We start from the raw sequence: 19,919 nt of genomic DNA on the forward strand, positions 1-19,919 counted from the left end.
AGAATGTAAATCTTCTTGAGCATCTGTTTTCATTAGTAATTCTGGATTTCATATTGTGGACTTCAAGAAATTCCCCTGACAATTTGCATTACCTTTTTACGCCCTGTTGATTTTGTGTGTTTCTTGCAGTTGTTACAGTTCAAATGCTCTTTGTGCTCATGATCATGCTGATTGGGTTGAAGCGGAGCTGAGAGCTCATGGACAGCATCTGATTGGTCAGGGCTAAAGATGATGTTTGTGCTGAGACTATGCTGGTCTTTGCCAGCTAAAAAAGGGACACTGGTTAAAATAATATTTGAATATTCTGCACATTTGCCTGTGTATTAAGCATTAACAAAAACACAAGTCCAAGAATGTCAGGCCTTTATCGTATCTGTAATAATAAGAGTCTTATGCTAAATAATAGATGTGTACAAGTAATTCCATTCTGTATATTTATTATATATATAGATATATAAATCTTTTTAACAGTGCTTTCAGTGTGCAAAAATCACTTTACACAATCCAGCTTCCATATAATCTGAAGTATTTAGAAATCTGAGATCAGAAATCATTGAGGTGCATTATTTAGCTCAACAAGAAGTTCAGTTAGGATGTACTGCGGCTCCTCAGCACTATATACAATAGCTCAATCATGGGACTGAGTGTAGAAGACTGTCATTAAACAAAATAATTCTGTTTTTTTCTTCATTGACTCTTTTTTAATGTTCAAACTATAATGTTTTTTCTTTCAGTCTAGACTGATTTTTAATGTCACATTATTGAAAAGCAATAAATACATGATGCATGTAAAAGTCATAGCCAATAGTATAAAGTAGTTAATGTTCTTCAGTGCTATCCTATGGATATTTTTCACATTTTCACACTTCAACTGCATGAAAGGCCCATATAGTTAAAAAGTATAGTATCTAATCATTCATGTGATGCAGTTAATTACAGTACTGCCAACATAACGAAACCTTGAAGCATCACAACTGGCATATTGCATTTCTTAAAAAAATAAATAAAAAAAAGCTTATTCATTCAGCACATAAGACAAGGGGAAACATGATGCCATTGTAACTAAACAGATATCCATCATAAAAGTAATCTTTCAAGGTCTTGATGCCTTTTGAAAATTAAATGTTATAGCTTATATAATTAATTATTAAACTTTTGAACCACAGTGTAGATATATATATTACATTAAACAATATACATTTATTTAGGGAGGGAAAGTTAAATGTACGTACACTTCTCAATTTACCCTGCTGTAAATGCAAATGTAAATGTCATTTAACTGAATAATGAAAAGGGTCCATAGGTTCAGATTCCTGATTCTGATGCAAATACAAAAATTTTTTTATAAAGACCATAGATCTGCCAATTTACCATAACAATGAAAATTGTCCCTATTGTAATAATTCATCTGTTTTCCTGTCACTGCAGTAAAAACAGTTTTTGTGCTAAGTTCTTACTGTTGATGCCATTATACGCATGTTTGTGTATCACTGTGATTTTTAAGTTCATCTCTGTGGTCCACGGTGTGTGTCAATCCTGTTTGTTTTTTGGCTCTGCCATCATCTCCCTTAACTGGGGTTCAATGCTATTAGCAAATTTTGCCATGCGTTGCACACAATAGGACGAGAGACGCAGCCAGCCCGGGAAAACAATTGACAGAGCAAAGTGCTGAAACCACAAAGGATGTTAAGTAAATCCATAACATATTCATACTTCTAAATTGAAATAAAATGTATAGGACACTTCAAAACATACCCTGCATGTTTATATAGTATGGTGCCCGTAAGGTGAATTGTTCTGTTTACTTAGTTTTGTCGTGGCCACGACATAACTCGTGGGAACATGATAATATGTCATGGCCATGAGATATTAATTTATGGGAACGTAATATTAACTCGTCGGAACGTCATATTATGTCGTGGCCATGAGATCATTTTGTCGAGGTAACGACATCCTTATGTCGTGGCCTCAAGATGCTTTGTTGAGGGAACAACATCCATGCGAGTTTAATGCGTAAACAAACCTGCGTGACCATAGCAACCAGGGATTATGAGAGATGGATTCATTCATATTTTATTTTGAATTACGAAATTATTATATTATTTATACATATAAAATGTATGCATTTACATTATGACATTTTATGTTAATGTCAAGCATTTACAGTACGCTATTATTTACAAAAGTATTCAGAATGTTAAGTAAAGAGATCGAAATGAAGCAAAAAAAAAAATATATATAAACAAAATAAAAAAATAACCAATAATAATAGGCTAATAATAATAATAATGTACACATATTAGGGGAAAGACTATCAGTTAATGGACTTACAAGACTGTAGGATGGATAAAAAAAGTTTTATATATTTTATTATGCACTTTATGTAATATTTATGATAAACTTAATTTGAATGCTGACAATCGCATGTAATACAGCTCGGTAGCCAAAGCATATGGTTAATATGATAATTACTTAATTCAAGATGAAATATGAATGAATCCATCTCTGATAATCCCGTGTTGCTATGGTCACGAAGGTTTGTTTAAACATTAAACTAGTGGCCACGAGAAAAACATGTCATTCCCTCAACATAAGAAGTCGTGGCCACGAGAAATGGATGTTGTTCCCTCAACATAGCATCTCGAGGCCATGACATAAGGATGTCGTTACCTCGACAAAATGATCTCGTGGCCACGACATAATATGCACGACAAAACTAAGTAAACCGAACAAGTCACCTTACGGGCACCGTAATATAGTAGATATAACTGTTGAGATATATATTGGGAAGAGGGTAAAAATGTTTATAAATCTGCTATCCCACATTATTCAAACTGACTGTGAGTGGTGTTTACCTGCAGTGCATGAGTTAAACATCCGCTTGTGTATGTTGTGTAACCCACAGTGTTCAGAGCATCTCTAGCAAATGAAGCGGCACTTTTTACCAGTGGACTGACAGGCACGTTATGAGTCATATTAGTGGAGACTACAAACGGGACCACACACTGGACAAAGGCAGAGAAACAACATTAAGATTCAGCAAAAACAAATGTACAAGATATTTACTAGTGCTGGACTTACTTGAACCGTGATTCCTTTTGACCTGTATTCCGCATGCAGACAGCGAGAAAAATATGTTACAAATATCTAGGTGTAAGAGAAGAGGAAGGCCCACTTTAGTTGTTATTTCTGTGTGTTATTCTGTAAGGCTGCATGGAATTTGTTTTGTGTGTAGCAAAGATGCACCTTAGTGGCAGAATACAACGACAGCATTGGCTGGGGCTGAGATGCAGCTTCTGATGATATGTTTATAATGAGGCCTTTCCCCCTGAGAGTAAACACAAGCCCTCAGTTAAAGCACAAACACAGTTTTCATAATAATCAGATATGATCAGATCCAGCTATGTGTTTACCTTTCAAGCATGCCTGGCAAAACGAGTCTGCTCATCTACAAAACAACACTTGTCATCAACTTCGCCACCAAATCTTTATTGTCATTAGAATCATAGATCATTGCGCCACAGTAATATTGTTTAACATTACCATTTAAAATGACTGTTTTGTGTATTTATATTTCCTTCAGATTCTAATATGCTGATTTGGTGCTTGAGAATTATTATCTTATCGATGTTTTTTTATTTTTAATTACTTTCTTATCAATTTTTTTTCAATCTATGAAACACTACCATTCAAAAATTCATTTAGTATTAAAATTAATAGAAACTTGGCTGTTTTTTAACATTGACAATATTATGTATCATTAATAATTGAGCACCAAATCAGTATATTAAATTACATTTTCAAAAGTCTGTGTGTGATCAAGCAGAACAACCAAGATAATGATAAACAGTCTTTATTAATCCACATAGAGGTAATATCCAAACGGGTCAGGAAAACATACATGAGAAAACATTCAAATAACCGACCAAGTGGAACACGAGCGACAGGAACTGATATAGGGCAGATAATGAGGGGTAGACAGGTGAGCACAATGAGGTGATTAACTAATAATGAGAACAGGAACAACCAAATATGGACAGAGGGAGAAACCACAATCAACAGTCCAGAACAGGGTTGTTGGAAAAACACATTATTTTTCACATTATTACAACACCTCTCTCCCCAGTCTGGCATGAATGGCTCGAATACTTCCTGTATCAAATGAAGGCCCGCCTTCTGAAATACGAAATGTGCTGTGGTTGGTTAGCTGGGCAAGTTTGTGTTGTGATTGGCTCCACTTGGCGCCATCACAAATCCCTGAAAATACGCGTTGTAGTCCAAACAAGTCGTACGACATTTGTTGTAGTGATTTCTGTTAAATAAAATATCTCCTTTTGAAGTGGACTTTGAGGTTTGTAACTTTGCAGATCTTTTTTCAACATTATAGACTAACTAAAGTTAAAAAAGCATAATAGGACCCCTTTAATATTGTGTTTGTAGGCTGCAGTAAAAAAAAAAAAAACCTTGCCATTATCTTTATTTATTTTTCTATTGTCTAATATACCAGGGTTGCCAACTCTCATGCATCTGGCGTGACACTCATGCTTTCAGCATCAATCTCATGCTGAAGTCCAAGCGCGAGTGTCACGCCAGATGCCTGAGAGTTGGCAACCCTGAATATACTCTTCTAAGTTGTACTCAGCAGTGTTTAGTAAGCCATAGGTCAATAGGTCGATGACTTGCAAAAGACTTACTAAAAAGACAAATCCCGGGAACCTGTTCAGCAGGAGCATCTGTTAATCGCCCAGTTGTTTGGTTACTTTATGATTATGATTGCCATCAACAAAGCATGGCGAGACTTCTTCAGCGTGAATGAATGATAGGAAATGTGAATGATAAGAACTGTCAAGTACTAAGAAATATTGTTTCCAAACAACACAGAACAACTACTGCAAAGTGACAGCAAACTTAATCTTTCACCTTGAAGTGAAGTGAACTCACTTGTGTCCAACTATGTACACTCTCTTTCCACAAAAAAAACCCAACCACAGGGCACTTTATAAAGCTAAAACACATGGAGCTGTAAGTGCTAAAACTTTCAATATGAACACCAATGCTAAAATGCGAGCAATATAATCAGAAACCATAAAATATGATCAGAAAACCTCTGCAAATGGAGCTCCAAGATGACCTTCAACATCTGCCCTGGCCTTTTCAATCAGCTGACTTTAATATTATCAAATCCCTGTGGCCAGTTTTGGAGAGTAGATTAAGAAGCCGATTCCCTCTAACATTTCTAAAGCAATTGGCAGATGTTTTTTTTTAGACAACATTCAATTGGAGACCGTTTAAAAGTTATATGAATCTATTCAAAGAAGGTTGTAAGCTGTATTAAAGGCAAGCAGTGGTAACATGCTTTAAGAAACAAATATTGCTTATTTCCCAGTTATTCACATTATGTTTTCCCAACCCCTGTATATGTTGTTTTACATATGCACACAAAGGACAAAAAAAGGCACACATTCCGTAAACGAGCCTATGTATGCTGCTATGTCAAGACGATATATAACAAATATATAGTATAACAGGCCATGTATAAACAAGTTAACATACAGATAGTCTTACCTGAGTGACGGACAGTGTGTTACAGTTTATCACCTGTGTGATTCTCTGGAGACAGAAAAAAGTACTTCATGTAATAGACACTTTCATACAATCGATTCAGATTACAATAGAGCAGGAAGTCAAGCTGTGTGGTGTAGAAAAGCTGAGTCAGACCTGGTGTGGATCAGGAACATCCAGAAAATTTGCCAGAACCCCTGTATAGTTCATACCTACATTGTTCACTACAGAGAAAGAGACGAAATTAATAATAGATATAAATAAATGTAGACAAAATTATTCAGTACTTTGTACTGAGTGTGTTTTATTATACTAACTATTGAACTGTTGCAAGTTATGATGATTTTTGGTTCCAGAAATGAAAAACATTTAATCTATGGCCCCTATATGGCTTACCAAAATTCATTTCATTCTTTTGCACCATCTTCACTATTTTAAACATCGTTGTTGATCTTTATCTTACCCAGAATTCCGATCTCTAGGCCCTCTAGCTGTTGTGCGATAGCAGAGTAGATGGAATGTCCCTCTGTGAAATCTGACTGAATCACATGTGTCTGCCGCTTGTACTGAGATTCTGAAACAAACACATACAGATTTACAGATTTATACTCTTTGTGCTCTGTCTAAATGTGTGAAAATAATATTTTACAGTCATAGAATTCCTAAATCTTAAAATGATGTAGTTGAGGTTTTGCGTACAAATGGATTTGTCTCTGCTCTGATCACTTAGAGAAGCTACATTTTTCATCTTGACTTCTACTTTGTAACTTACCTATTTCCTTGGCAACACTGCGAAGCCTGTCCTCCGAGCGACTGATCAGAACAATGTCTAATCCTCGTTTGGCAAGCTAAGGCACAAATACACCCACAAAGATTCATGTGTATGTATATAGTAAGAATAGTAATTATAACCATGCATTTCAACAGATTTTTTTTTTTCCATCCGATCACAGGAGTACCTCTTATTCTCTGTTAGATGTGCAGGAGTGCAAACACATTGTTTTTATGGACATCCTCTCATTAAACAGACATACTAACTCTTTCACAGAGGACAAGAACAACACAATGTGGTGGTCAAGAGTGTCCCAGATTTTTAGTTGATAACATACTTTACCACATCCATGCAGATTTTGGAAGTAGTAGTGCTTCTGGATCCTCCAGACTAGTTGATTATGGCAATATCCTATATTGTCAAACGCTGCATTCTAATGAAAATTACTTGATATTTCTTGAATTAATGCGAAGGCTAAAGCCATTTTTGGACACCAAAATCAGTCAAATATTGCATGTAGCTTAGAGGAAGCATGCAACTCGGATGAAAAAGTAAAAATATCTGCAGTGAATTTTATATTTATTTTTTGTAGTATCAAAACGGATGCTCTTAAACTCCCACATAATTAATGTTTTCAGAAAAGAGAGTAGTTTACTGACCTCTTCAGCATATGCACGACCAATCCCTGATGTTGCTCCAGTTACAACTGTGAGAGACAGGAAGGTTTAGTGAAATATCCCATCCTTTCTGTTCTATTGTCAGTTATCATTAGATCACCCAACTTCAACCACTATAATTCTTTGTGTCTGATTTTTAAGGCTGTTTTCATTATGTCTGGAATATACACATTTTAAGTAAACAAGAAAAAGGCAGCAATGTTGAGTTTCTGGCTATGCAGATGCCCTGAGCAGAATGAGTACTGTACAACCAATGCAAAAGAACACCCCTGCAGAAAAAAAAAGCAAAGCAGGTCACGAGCACGTTGTGTTTCGGACACTAGATGTTGGTGTGATGTCCCCATCCTATGTAACCACAAACATCTGCTGACCCTGCTGCATCACCTGCTGGACTCCCTGTGGTCCATAGGCTAATTAGCAGGATTCTACTGGTTAACATGGTCCAACAGGTGGCAAGCTATTTTAACATGTTTTTTTTTTTTAAGTTGTATGTTTTTAAGATACTATTTTTTTATTACTAGTACACAATGTTATAGTAACAAGGATCTTTTTGAATCTTATATAATTAACTATTCATTAGATACTAATACTTATTACAGTGGTGACTAGCATCTGTTCAAGTGGTCACTAGTAGTTATTCATAAAGAAAATAGTAAGACATCAAAATGTTTTTAGTAACAATTAGAAAAGATTTGCATAAATTGTATGTTTTTAAGATACTATTTTTTTATTACTAGTACACAATGTTATAGTAACAAGGATCTTTTTGAATCTTATATAATTAACTATTCATTAGATACTAATACTTATTACAGTGGTGACTAGCATCTGTTCAAATGGTCACTAGTAGTTATTCATAAAAAAAATAGTAAGACATCAAAATGTTTTTAGTAACAATTAGAAAAGATTTGCATAAATGGACACATGAATCTAATAAACTGAAAAACTGGAAAAAAAAAAGTACTAGTGCCTGATGATTCGTTGCTAGACGAACTATAATGACTACCAGGGACAACTGGAATGCACACTAGTTGGAAGTGAATACTTAACATATTGTAGATATAACCCCATAAAATTCACTTTTTAATTTGTTACCAGTAGCACTGCTGTATTAACTCATCACTCTTATCACAAATAATTTAATTGAAAGAATTAATAGCAGCATAATACATTTTGGATTGCTAGTTAAAGGGAATAAATGCTACGACAGCTTGCCATACCATTAATAGTTAAAGAAGAAGCAAATTGTTAAGTGGCACTAGTATTATTAAACGTGATCGGTTTATTCCTGCTCCTCTGATGCATTTATACTAAACAATGGATAATTTTATAATTAAATAATAATCAGAAAACGGAACCCACTGTGCATCTTTGAAGAAAACCTTACCAGCCCATTGACCATATGTCCTCAGGTCCGTTTGCCAGATCTCAGAAAGCACGTACGCTTTTAACCCCTGCCAACACTGCCATGACCACCTCAGCAGGTAATAAACAACCGTAATAGAGCCGATGCTGCTCAACACCAAGGAACACCAGCTCCACTCTGCAGTGTCTCCCATCTTCTTTGCAACCACGCGTTTCTGTCACACTTGTACAATAAAACGAGCTTCTTCTGGTATGCTCCAAAGTTTGGAAAAGACTCCCCCCCCCCCCCCCCCCCCCCCCCACACACACACACACACACACACACACACACACACACTTAATTATATGCATGCTCCTCCCTTCACCGAGGCCTGTCTGTCATTGGTCAGCAGAATAGAATTGAACAGATCCGCTGAAGTGTAACTCCTCTTCAAAACAAACATAGTGCTCGTGTTAACAGGTGAGAGGTCGTTTACTGTATGTAGGCCTGCTCTCCACACCTGTAATATTGTGTGGATCCTAAGTGTCGTTTTTGGGATATGTCTGTTATGTGGTCCGACCTGCCATTCACGTCAAAGTTTATCACTTACTAATGACATCCTGTTCGCACAACATATTACTGTACGGGACAGATAAAAAGCCATGTCGTATCCCTGACTGTAGCCTTACTCATATCATAAACAATCGCTGTCATTTCTTGATCATTTGTAAACATTGATAAGTGTACACAGGAACAGCCCAGAGTTATGTAAGCTGTACAGCACAAGAGTAGATGACAGATTAATATTTAGAACATGCAGGTACAGCTTGTTCGAATCGTTCGTTTATGTTTTCAACACAAGATGGCGATATCGACTTGTTTCTCAGCATGGTCTTGTTCGCATATTAGTTCTGAGATATTTTAAACAGCCGATTTATTCACAATACAGCACCGCCTCGAGTAGCCCACCTCATTGCTTTTATAAAACGGTTACCACACAATGAAAATATTAAAAACAAAAACGTATGAATTTATGTGTTATTTTTTTAAGCAAGTTTCAATGCTGTCCTTTAGTTTAAAATAGTTCCTGAAAGCAACAGTAAATGGCAAGAGAATGTTCTGTTGTAACATGCCTCAATGGAGCTTAAATAAAAACAGAGAATATGAGCTATTATCATCTGCTGTGTCATTTATTAATTTAACACCATATATGATAGTTTCCCAAACACAAGTATTCTGTTTCAGGTATGATTCTGTATGTCTATCCATCAGTTTACACTATGACGCTTTTAAACTTACACTGTGCCGCAAATCGGCCTGTTCTAAAGGGGTCATATGATGCAATTTAAATTTTTCCTTTCTCTTTGGAGTATTACAAGCTCTTGGTGAATATAGAAGATCTGTAAAGTTGCAAAAGTCTCAAACCCAAAGAGTTATTCTTTATAAAAGTTAAGAGTCAACCAAGGCCTCCTAAAACAGCTCGTTCTAACACGCCCCCCCACCCCATGTCTAAGACACTATGTGGAAATATTTGCATAACACCAACCAAATGTTCACGAAAAGAAAGAAGGCGTAACTTTTATTCTCGCTGTTGCAGTCGGTGCCATCTTGTGGAGGAGATGCTGTTTTGTTGTGAAAGCAAAATTAGTTAGTTTGGTCTTCAAAAAGAGGACACAAAAATCAGTAGTTAAGTTATATTTACAACACTGTTCCACAACAGTTCAACCCAAATATTCTGATGTATGCTGCGCATTTTATGGTGGATAAAGACTGTTTCCTGGACCAGCAGCCTACAATGCGTCTGTTGCTATGAAGTGAGTCAGTTCCAACTTTGCAAGGACAGTCTGGCGCTTCTGACTTACAAAACGTAAAAAACTTCAGTTTTTTATATTTAAATAATTTGCCACTGATGATTGATGTAGAGAAGGTTTGTTGTTTCTCTGATCACAAATACAGACATGGTTTAATGTTCACATAGCACGATACGCAGCGCAATGCACAAAAAGACGGCATAAGTCACTATAATCAGTAATTATGTCCCCACTGGATGCAACAAATACCTCGTTTGTAATGGGTGTTGTTGGTTTTGACTCATGAATGGTCATGCCGGGAGATGTCATCTAAGTATGTTAAGGGGAGTAACATTTCTGTCACAGGCTTGAGTTATTCAGCCAGTCACAATGCACTCAATAGCTGGCCAATCAGAGCTTAATTTTACTTTTACTTAAGTATATTTTGTCTGAAGTATTGTACTTCGCTACATTTTAAAATACATGAATTACTGAGTTATTTTTTTTTTCTTTTAATCGCTCCCTGGAAACTATAGTAAATAATGGGCAGGACTTAGTTCCTGAGGGCCGCAGCCCTGCAGAGTTTAGTTCAAACCCTGCTCCAGCACACATATCATGTAGTTTTCAAATAAGCCTGAATGATTAGATTAGCTGGATCAGGTGTGTTTAATTAGGGTTATATCAACTGTGGCTCTCCAGGGACTGAGTTTGATACCCTTGGCCTATCCCATTTTTGCCTCCCTCCCACTGTTAAAATGTAACTAAGTAATTTTTACTCTGAGTAAATTTTAAATGAACTACTTTTTAGTTTTACTTGAGTAGATTTTTAGACTGGTACTTTTACTTGTTCAAAATTTTACTTTACTGGTACAAAATTTCATTAATGTAATGGTACTTTTACTTGAGTAGAATATTTCTGTACTCTTTCCACCTCTGTGTTTAGTCCAGCATCTGGTCTTGAATGTCTTTCTGTGTTTCCAGCCATCCCTATGTGTTTGGAGTAATAAAGTCTGTGTTATTTAAAGAATTCCTTGTTTCCTTGTTCCCTGCTCAAGAGATGTGTCATATAATCAGTGGGAAAGAAAGGTCATATAGGGTTGTGCTTAAAGGGTTAGTTCACCAAATAAATGAAAATTTGGTCATTAATGACTCACCCTCATGTTGTTTCAAACCCGTAAGACCTCCGTTCATCTTCGGGACACAGATTAAGATATTTTAGATTTAGTCCGAGAGCTCTCAGTCCCTCCATTGAAGCTGTGTGTACGGTATACTGTCCATGCCCAGAAAGGTAGGAAAAACATCATCAAAGTAGTCCATGTGACATCAGAGGGTCAGTTAGAATTTGTTGAAGCTTCGAAAATACATTTTGGTCCAAAAATAACAAAAACTTTATTGTTATTTAAATACGAATAACGACTTTCAAAACGACTTTATTCAGCATTTTCTTCTCTTCCGGGTCTGTTGGGAGTGCGTTCACGATGCTGCTGATGTGTTTTTTCTGGTGCGCCCAATAACAAAGATAACACGTCAGCAGTGTCACTGCAGAGTTGTGAATGCACAAAGAAAAGACAATGCTAAATAAAGTCGTAGTTTTTGTTATTTTTGGACCAAAATGTTTTTTTGAAGCTTCAACAAATTCTAACTGACCCTCTGATGTCACATGGACTACTTTGATGATGTTTTTCTTACCTTTCTGGACATGGACAGTAGACCGTACACACAGCTTCAATGGAGGGACTGAGAGCTCTCAGACTAAATCTAAAATATCTTAATCTGTGATCCGAAGATGAACAGAGGTCTCACTGGTTTGGAACGACATGAGAGTCATTAATGACATAGTTTTAATATTTGGGTGAACTAACCCTTTAAGATAAGTGAGTGAAGACAAAAGTGAAAGATACATATAACTGTGGAAATTCCCTTCATTCGAGTTGTGCTTACAGACAGGAACACAGCTTCCTTCCACAGACAAGTGTTGAGTATGTTGTGTTTGTGATCTGCCAGTGAAGAAGGTATTTGTTTGCTTTGATTATTATTGTTATTATTTTACTGGCCTTTTACTGACTGATTTGAAAACTGTGCTCATGTTGTTCACCAGCTTATTATTACATTACTTTAAGTGACCAGTTACTCACTATTGAGAGTAACTAATATTGTTCACAGGTTTCTCTTTTGATCTGTGGATGTGGAACAGCAAACTTTAAACATGAGCAGTCCAAAGGTGCTACTGATATTTTCATTTTATTTTCAAGAATTTGTAAAACTACCCACATTATGACAGCGTACTAAGAAAGAAAAGAGATCTATTCATTTAGAAGTTTTTAGGATCTTTTTAACATCTGTTTTTCCAAAAGATGATACTGCAATATACTGCAAACTGTGTTAAATCATGTTGTGCTCTGATAGTTAATTTTATACAACAGTTCAAGAAGACAACAACTTTTATATAATAACATTTATAATAACACTAATATAATAACATTTTAGATAGAACAATTGCAGAATATTATGTTTTTTATAGTTCCAAACAATTCACCAAATTACTAAATTAATCACTGAATCTCCTGAGTGAATGAGTGACTGAGTGAATGATTCAATGACTCACTTATAGTGACAAAAGTATTTTGTCATCACATACTGGCAATGATTTAACTTGTCTGTCTGACTTGCAGTGTCCTGGCTGTCAGCAGTCTGATTTCAGTAAGTTGGATGGACAGAAAGCAGTCTGCAGACCTTGTTCTAAAGCAAAGAGGTGCGTGTTTCAGTTCTGCTGGGCGTGTCAGAGAGAGTGGCCATGCAACGCTTCAGCCAACAACTCCTGCATGCTGCCGAACTGTGCTCTCCGTGCTGCCCTCCTCAGCGTCAAAGAGATCAGTGACCCGCAAAGCTTAGTGAATGGATGCCCATACTTCAGGGCCTGTCCGGGATGCCAGGCCCTAGTAACACACAGTGGTGAGGGCTGCCCTTACATTATTTGTCCCAACTGCGAAGAGGAGTTCTGCTTCCGCTGCCTCCGTCCACAGTGCTACGAAGCTGGATATGATGATGAATATGATGATGATGATGATGGTGATGATGATAATGATGATGATGATGATCTTGAGATAGGGCCCTGTGTGATAGCGGATAATGCTGAGATCATTAATCGCATGGGACTCTAGTAGATGAGCATAAACTATTAAAAATAACTTTAGAATAAATAAATAAATAAAAAAACTTTGTTTTTGTCTTTTCTTTTAATCCAGAGATAAAGAAATTAATATATTTTAAAAACTGTAATTTTTTTTAATTCTCATTAGCACCAAGTAATGTCAAGTCACCTTTATTTATATAGCATTTTATTCAATACAGATTGTGTCAAAACAGCTTTACAGTGTTAAACAGGAGAAACGTGTGCTGCTAATGCAAGAGGACAATGGAAACAGTCTATCAGTTAAAGTCAGTTCAGTGTATTTCCAGTGAATTTATTATTGTTAATGTTTTTTTTCTCGAGAATGAAAAAGTACCAGAGAACGTGATCTGTGATCAAGTGGTCAGAAGTAGAATTTAAAGGGAAGAGGGACTGCAAGCTGGCAAGCATTTCTTTTCCACTTTCATTCACTGACCAGCAGACAGCGCTATATAAACCTAAATCACCAGGCATCTTGTAATCGCTGGCTAAATTAATAGTGTTTTGCAAGGGGAAAAACAGCTAAAGAACGTTGCATACAATAAAAAAATTCATGTGAAAATTTATATTTATGAAGACTGCCAAAAGGGGTACCTTTGTTATCTTTTTTTCTGTTGTTTTGTGTCTGCCTCTGAACAGAAAGTGAAAGACGCAGGACTTTTGGGTATTCCCCTTCAATCTGTTCTCACGAGAAATACATACAGTACTAACATTTTGTGTCTCTTCGCACAAAGAAGTGATTGGAATACTGAGCTGGTGTCCAGTAAGTACTGCTTTACATTTTATTCATTTTACTAGTCATTTCTTCTCTTCATACATTCTGTAGTAGGCTAAGAGTCGCTTTAACTGCATAGTTAAGACTATTTGAACTATTTGAATTTCGCACTTGTAGGAAGGAATATTGTTTTCTTGTTGGCAGAGACATATTGATTCTCAAAGTGCATGTTATTTTACACATAGATAATGTTCTTGGTAAATTGTCATACTGTGGTAGGCTACAGTGCATAACTGTGAGACAGTGTCCTCAGTTTCCCTGTCAGCACAGTTCTTTGTCTTACTTTTTCCTTACTAATCGGCTGACCCTCGTCTACTCTCTCTCTCTCTCTCTCTCTCTCTCTCAGGTTTGTCCATCTGTGGAAGCTGTCCAGGAGGACTTGAGCCATGAATGTTCCAAAGGTAGACTGGCCGCTCCAGATCTTTGTGATCCATCATGACGTCAAACATTTCGCAAAAGCTATTTCAGGCACTTGTTTTACCAGAATACTATAGGAGGGAATTAAGCTCTTAGACTTTATTTAGCACACTATGTCAAGGTGTCTGATTAACTGTGACGCAGTTTTCCACTGATAAGTGTCTAGTGGAGCCTTCCTGGGTTAAAACTTTAAGGATCATTGAGCTATTGCTCAGTCATTTTGATTAGCCTATATTTGAGATGTGAAATGTAGCCCTAAAGCTACTAGTATAAGATCAGCCCTATTAAATTTGTTATGAAGCTATGACACTGTTTTTGAATCAATAATGATGTAACTGTGTAAAGCTTAATGTGTGAAGCTTACTGTAGCATACTTCAGTACTGTACTTTTGAAACAAAATATGCAGAATATAATTTACACATTCAGTTACATATTTTACTGGACATTATGTGTATATTTAATGCTAAATGTCTACCCAATGAAAAATTAACTATACCCTATGTGATCTATAAAGGAATAACTTACTGTTAAACATGTTATTGTAAACATTATATATTTTATAATAGTAGGCCTATTATTATTATAGACTACTAATAAATATTTCAGGTATAGGTGCAGTCATTTTTACTTGGGAAAAGCAAGTGAAAGGAATCTGTGAAGTGGAGTTCCTCTTATATTTTATTATGTGACCAGATCTCACCAATTGTTTCCCTCTTTCCAGTGTCCCAGTTGTCATCAGTCTAATGTCGTAGCTTTGGATGGTCAGTGTGCAGTCTGCAGATCTTGCTCTGTAGTGAACAGGTCTGTGTTTCGTTTCTGTGTGGCATGTCAGAGAGAGTTGCCACACAGTGCTTCGATCACCAATTCCTGCACACTGCCAAACTGTGCGCTCCGTGCTGCCCTCCTCAGCGACACAGAAATCACTGATCCACACAGCTCGGCGAGAGGATGTCCATACTTCAGGGCCTGTCCAGGGTGCAAGACCCTGCTTACACACAATGGAAAAGGCTGTCCCAATATCATCTGCCCTCAGTGTAACACACACTTCTGCTTCCGCTGCCTCCGTCAGTGTTGCCCCGGGATACAGGATATTGAAGCCCTTAGGCTTCTTACCCATCGACTGTCAAATTACCTGTCGACTAATGATGTAATTCCATGCAGAATTGTGGACAACAAACAGAGTCTCACTGCTTTTGGACTTTAATGAAAAAGATGTGACTATAAAAACTGATAAAAGGGAGAACATTAAAACCCACCTACAGTATAATGGAAAATGTTCAGCTAAGGCTAAACATTTTGTGATTTATAATGGAATATAAACATATTTCACCAAGATTATAATCAGGCATTGTAATATGCCTTCAAGGAAGCAATTTAATTTTAGTCAGTAAATAAACTTGGCCATTACTGAAAAGATATACTAAACTCGTTTAAAACAGTCATAATGTTTTTTTATTTTTATTTATTTATTTTTATTTTTTAACCTTTATTTAACCAGGTGAGCACGTTGAGAACAGTTTCTCATTTGCAACGGCAACCTGGCCAAGATGAAAGTGTTAAGGTACAGAGAACATAAAATTACACATGTAATTACAAGAAAGAGAAGTACACAATAAAGAACAATAAAACAAGAATACAATGTGCAGATCATCAGATCAAAATATATTGCTCCACTGATTAGAGTTTGCAAAAGAGTGTGCAATTTTCCAACTTAAGCTTTCCAAAGCAGTCACCAGGCCTTCTTGGTTTTAAGGGAATTGGTACAGTCTCATTGTTAGGCTCAAAATTATAGAGATTCTTTAAAACTTTTCTTTTCATATCTTTCTATGCCATGCTTGCTAGTTTAGTTCATATCAGGTGTGTCCTGTGATGAACTGTGTTGGTAAAGGTTCAGAAGGTGAGCAATATGGGTAAATATGACCACATGCTTTCAAGTAAACCTGGAGTGTCTCAAGTGTTCTTGGTTCCATCGTTATCCTTATGAGGAACAAAATTACATTTAAAGGGATACTCCACCCCAATATGAAAATTTTGTTATTAACCTCCCCATGTTGTTCCTAACCTGTAAAGATTTGTTTGTCTTTGAAATACAATTTAAGATATTCTGGATGAAAGCCGGGAGGGTTTTTTCTGTCTCATAGACTGCCAAGTAAGTTACAAGGTCAAAGGTCAGAAAAGTATGAAAGACATTGTTAGAATAGTCCATCTGCCATCAGTGGTTCAACCGTAATGTTATGAAGCGACTAGAAAAGTTTTTGTACACAAAGAAACAAAAAAAGTCTTTATTCAACGATTCATCTCCTCTTTTTCTCTCAACTTCGCTGTAGCGCCATTTTGGAGTTTATGAGGTGAACGCAGGCAGCGTATGTTCTTCTGTATCAGCGATGCCACTTCATAATAACAGTGTTGGCAGTCTATGGGACAGTAAAAAGGTCCCTGGTTTTCATCCAAAATATCTTAAATCGTGTTCCGAAGATGAACAAAGCTTTTACGGGTTAGGAAGGACATGGGGGTATGTGATTAATGACACAATTTTAATTTTGGGGTGGAGTATCCCTTTAAGATCGTATGAAAACTATCTGCTTGACAGCCGTAGTCACGGCATTCACTTTTACTGAATGGAAAAAGGCAGTTTAAAAGCAAGAGATGCAGTATGGTCGCATGGAAAAAAAAGGTCTAGAGACACATGTTTTTCTTTAAGTTGAACTTGAGTGCTGCGTTTCTAAAACACTGTATCATGGGCAAGAGACACGAGCCCACACTGTAAAAAAAATACTGTGATTTTAACAGTAAAAGACTAAAAATACTACAGTATAAACCTGTTAACTGTTTAACAGTAAGTTTCCATACTATATTCAGTGAATACAAGTAATTACATTTAATGTAATTTTACAGTAAAATACTGTTAAAAATAAGATTTTTGGCAGTGAAAAAGAAAAAGTCAGTGTATAATTTACAGTGAAAAAAATGTAAATTGACACTCCCAGAATTCCCTGCATGACACTTCATATTTGATGTTTTTTTTTATTGAAACAACATGTTTCTTCTTATCAGTTCAACATCTACATCTAATGTTGTTAAAATCATGTTTATTACATAGTTTCAGTATTGTGTGTCAGCATGATGGGGTTTAGTGTTTGTGTGAATGATACTGTGCACCTTCTACAGTATATGTAAGTTTTGCCCTCCTCAGCTCATAGAAATGCTGTTTGTGATGAGCTTTGGTTCATCATGTGACTTTCTCATCACCACCAGTTTTTGGTGGTTATCAGTGCATTACAATGGTTCAAAACATATTTTGGTGCAGAGAAATGGAAAAACACACATTCTTTGTGAATGAACCATCGGATCTTCTGCCATAAATAACTATTTTTGCATTCCTCAGGAGACAGATTTCTAAGGATACGAGGGTGAGGATTTTCATTGTTGGATGAACTATTTAAACAATGCTGATTTACACAAATACAGCATACATGTTGTTTCCATGTCATACACACATTTTCGTGTATTTATACTAACATGATTTTACTATGATAATGTATTAATCATTCTGTCAAACTTTGATTAACAAAATTTATCTTTCCCTGATCAGATGTAAGAGGCTTGCGGTTGAAGCTCAGTACAACACAGCCAAATCTAACTAATCTGATTAACTTAAAATGGACTCCTATCAATCATGAGCTAGGGTGACACACACACACACACACACAGGTTAAAAGTCTAGGGCAGAAGCCAGTCATGACTGACTGAAAGCCTTTAAGTGTTGTGTAACCTCCACCTCTTGACACCATTTTGACCTTGATCAAGACACTCATGTTCACATGATGTTCAGTAAATTAGGCGATAAAACTTGGGAATGAAAGCGTAAGGGTAGATAAAACAGACAAAAATATGTCTGTCTTCTCTGTCAGGCACATAACTCGTGCTGCATGGGGCAAAAAAGTGAACTTTGTTTCCAGTGGCTGATTAATATGAGCCAGCCACATGGTGTTTAATAGTGCTGTGGTCAAAGCTAGTATTGCCAGTGGCTGTATAGAGGTCCTTCTGTTAAGAGCATTAATGGGGGCAATAAAGAGGAAATATTTAACTGGATCAAGTGAACGACAGTAACAATCTAGAACTCAACAAATCATTTACTTTACGGGGAAAGAGTGGTGCATAACATACTGTTCAAAAGCTTTTAATCAAAATATAAATATTTTGTAGCAAAAATATCTTTACTGTCACTTTTGATCAACTTCATGCATTTTTGCTGCATGAAAGTATTAACTTATTTTTAAATATCTTACTGATCCCAAAATTCTGAGTAGCAGTATATTATGTACACATAAGATTCAACCAGGATAGAGAGAGAAAACCCATTTCATATAAATAACTCTTTCCGTGGCTTTTAGCAGATAACTTTATTGTAAAATCTAATAATATTCTTCTTTCAATTTTATATTTGTTTTATGAGCATCAACATCAAATTTAACATTAAATCTGTAAATAAATCTTTATTTGATAATTCCAAAAGAACTTTTAATGGGACTTATTGCGGTGACTAATCACCATCAGCCACTGTTATGAATCTATTTGCTAAAGTATTTATTGCCATTCTGTTTTACAAATTAATATTTAAAATTTTGGTCAAATGAATTTGTATAAATTAGTTTGTATACTTTATAAAGGTCTTAGTGCTGCTCCAGTCCTGGCTGGAGGACAGCTCAAGGATGTAGTTAGGATATAATCTTCACAGGTTTTGACCTTGGAGCGCTTACCACTTCACAAGTGCTGAGTGACCTCTCACAGCTCCCACTCTCTTGTTTCATGTATCTCCATCCTTTCATTTCCTCATTTTGAATGCTGCATCTTGTAATATTTGGTTAACATGTGACCTTTCCTTCCAGTTTTCTCCAGAAGGCCTTTAAGCACTTATTTGTCTGATCTGCAAATATCAGACAGAAATTTAGCTTTTTAGTCAAAGTAGAAACTTGAAGAAGAGTGTAATAGGGTTGTGTTATAGGACACAATGTCACAATGAACAAAGAGGTATCCTGGCTTAGGGCTTCCTGTGAACTCAAATCTCCTTTCACCTGTTGGGAGCTCCAAGCCAAGCTTATAAACTCAAGAAAGAGCAAAAAGAAGGGAGGAGGCACATTGACACTTGGGATTTTTTAATGTGACATGAGGACACTTTATATGAGGACACGTCAGTAGCTTAATAAAATGAATAAAATCTTTTTATTCAATCTTAACAGTGGGGCTGCTGTATTGAGGCCACATGACCAGATGCCTATCATTTATTCTGGTTGCTATTATCTGACACTTTTAATACAGGAATAATTCCTCAAGGCTGACTGTGTCTATTGCAGACATTTTGGGTGTCCAAGAGGACTGCCATATTGGCAACATAAACAAAAATTACAGAG

General features: G+C 36.3%; 2 protein-coding genes across 2 annotated transcripts; one reads left to right on the plus strand and one right to left on the minus strand.

Annotated features, from left to right (window-relative positions):
- Positions 1 to 711: 711 nt before the first annotated feature.
- Positions 712 to 8,648, minus strand: LOC132139534 (very-long-chain 3-oxoacyl-CoA reductase-like). The gene is made up of 11 exons (XM_059547956.1): positions 8,399 to 8,648; positions 6,994 to 7,040; positions 6,335 to 6,410; positions 6,026 to 6,136; positions 5,719 to 5,786; positions 5,566 to 5,610; positions 3,414 to 3,448; positions 3,247 to 3,328; positions 3,082 to 3,147; positions 2,856 to 3,005; positions 712 to 1,668 (listed from the first exon to the last, which is right to left on the minus strand). The coding sequence occupies exons 1-11, from the start codon at positions 8,568 to 8,570 to the stop codon at positions 1,531 to 1,533; spliced, it is 990 nt and encodes a 329-aa protein (XP_059403939.1). The 5' UTR covers positions 8,571 to 8,648; the 3' UTR covers positions 712 to 1,530.
- Positions 8,649 to 12,065: 3,417 nt separating this feature from the next.
- On the plus strand, positions 12,066 to 13,352 carry LOC132139535 (E3 ubiquitin-protein ligase RNF144A-like). The gene is made up of 3 exons (XM_059547957.1): positions 12,066 to 12,158; positions 12,310 to 12,367; positions 12,819 to 13,352. The coding sequence occupies exons 2-3, from the start codon at positions 12,353 to 12,355 to the stop codon at positions 13,305 to 13,307; spliced, it is 504 nt and encodes a 167-aa protein (XP_059403940.1). The 5' UTR covers positions 12,066 to 12,158; positions 12,310 to 12,352; the 3' UTR covers positions 13,308 to 13,352.
- Positions 13,353 to 19,919: the final 6,567 nt, after the last annotated feature.

This window comes from Carassius carassius, chromosome 4 (assembly GCF_963082965.1).
Source record: "Carassius carassius chromosome 4, fCarCar2.1, whole genome shotgun sequence".
Taxonomy (NCBI): domain Eukaryota; kingdom Metazoa; phylum Chordata; class Actinopteri; order Cypriniformes; family Cyprinidae; genus Carassius; species Carassius carassius.

Coding starts and splice junctions, on each gene's coding strand:
- LOC132139534 (XM_059547956.1), bottom strand. CDS start 8,570: ATGGGAGACACTGCAGAGTGGAGCTGGTGTTCCTTGGTGTTGAGCAGC. Junction 6,411..6,993: donor GTCGTGCATATGCTGAAGAG/GTCAGTAAACTA, acceptor TTTGTGCCTTAG/CTTGCCAAACGAGGATTAGA. Junction 3,006..3,081: donor CAAAAGGAATCACGGTTCAA/GTAAGTCCAGCA, acceptor GCCTTTGTCCAG/TGTGTGGTCCCGTTTGTAGT.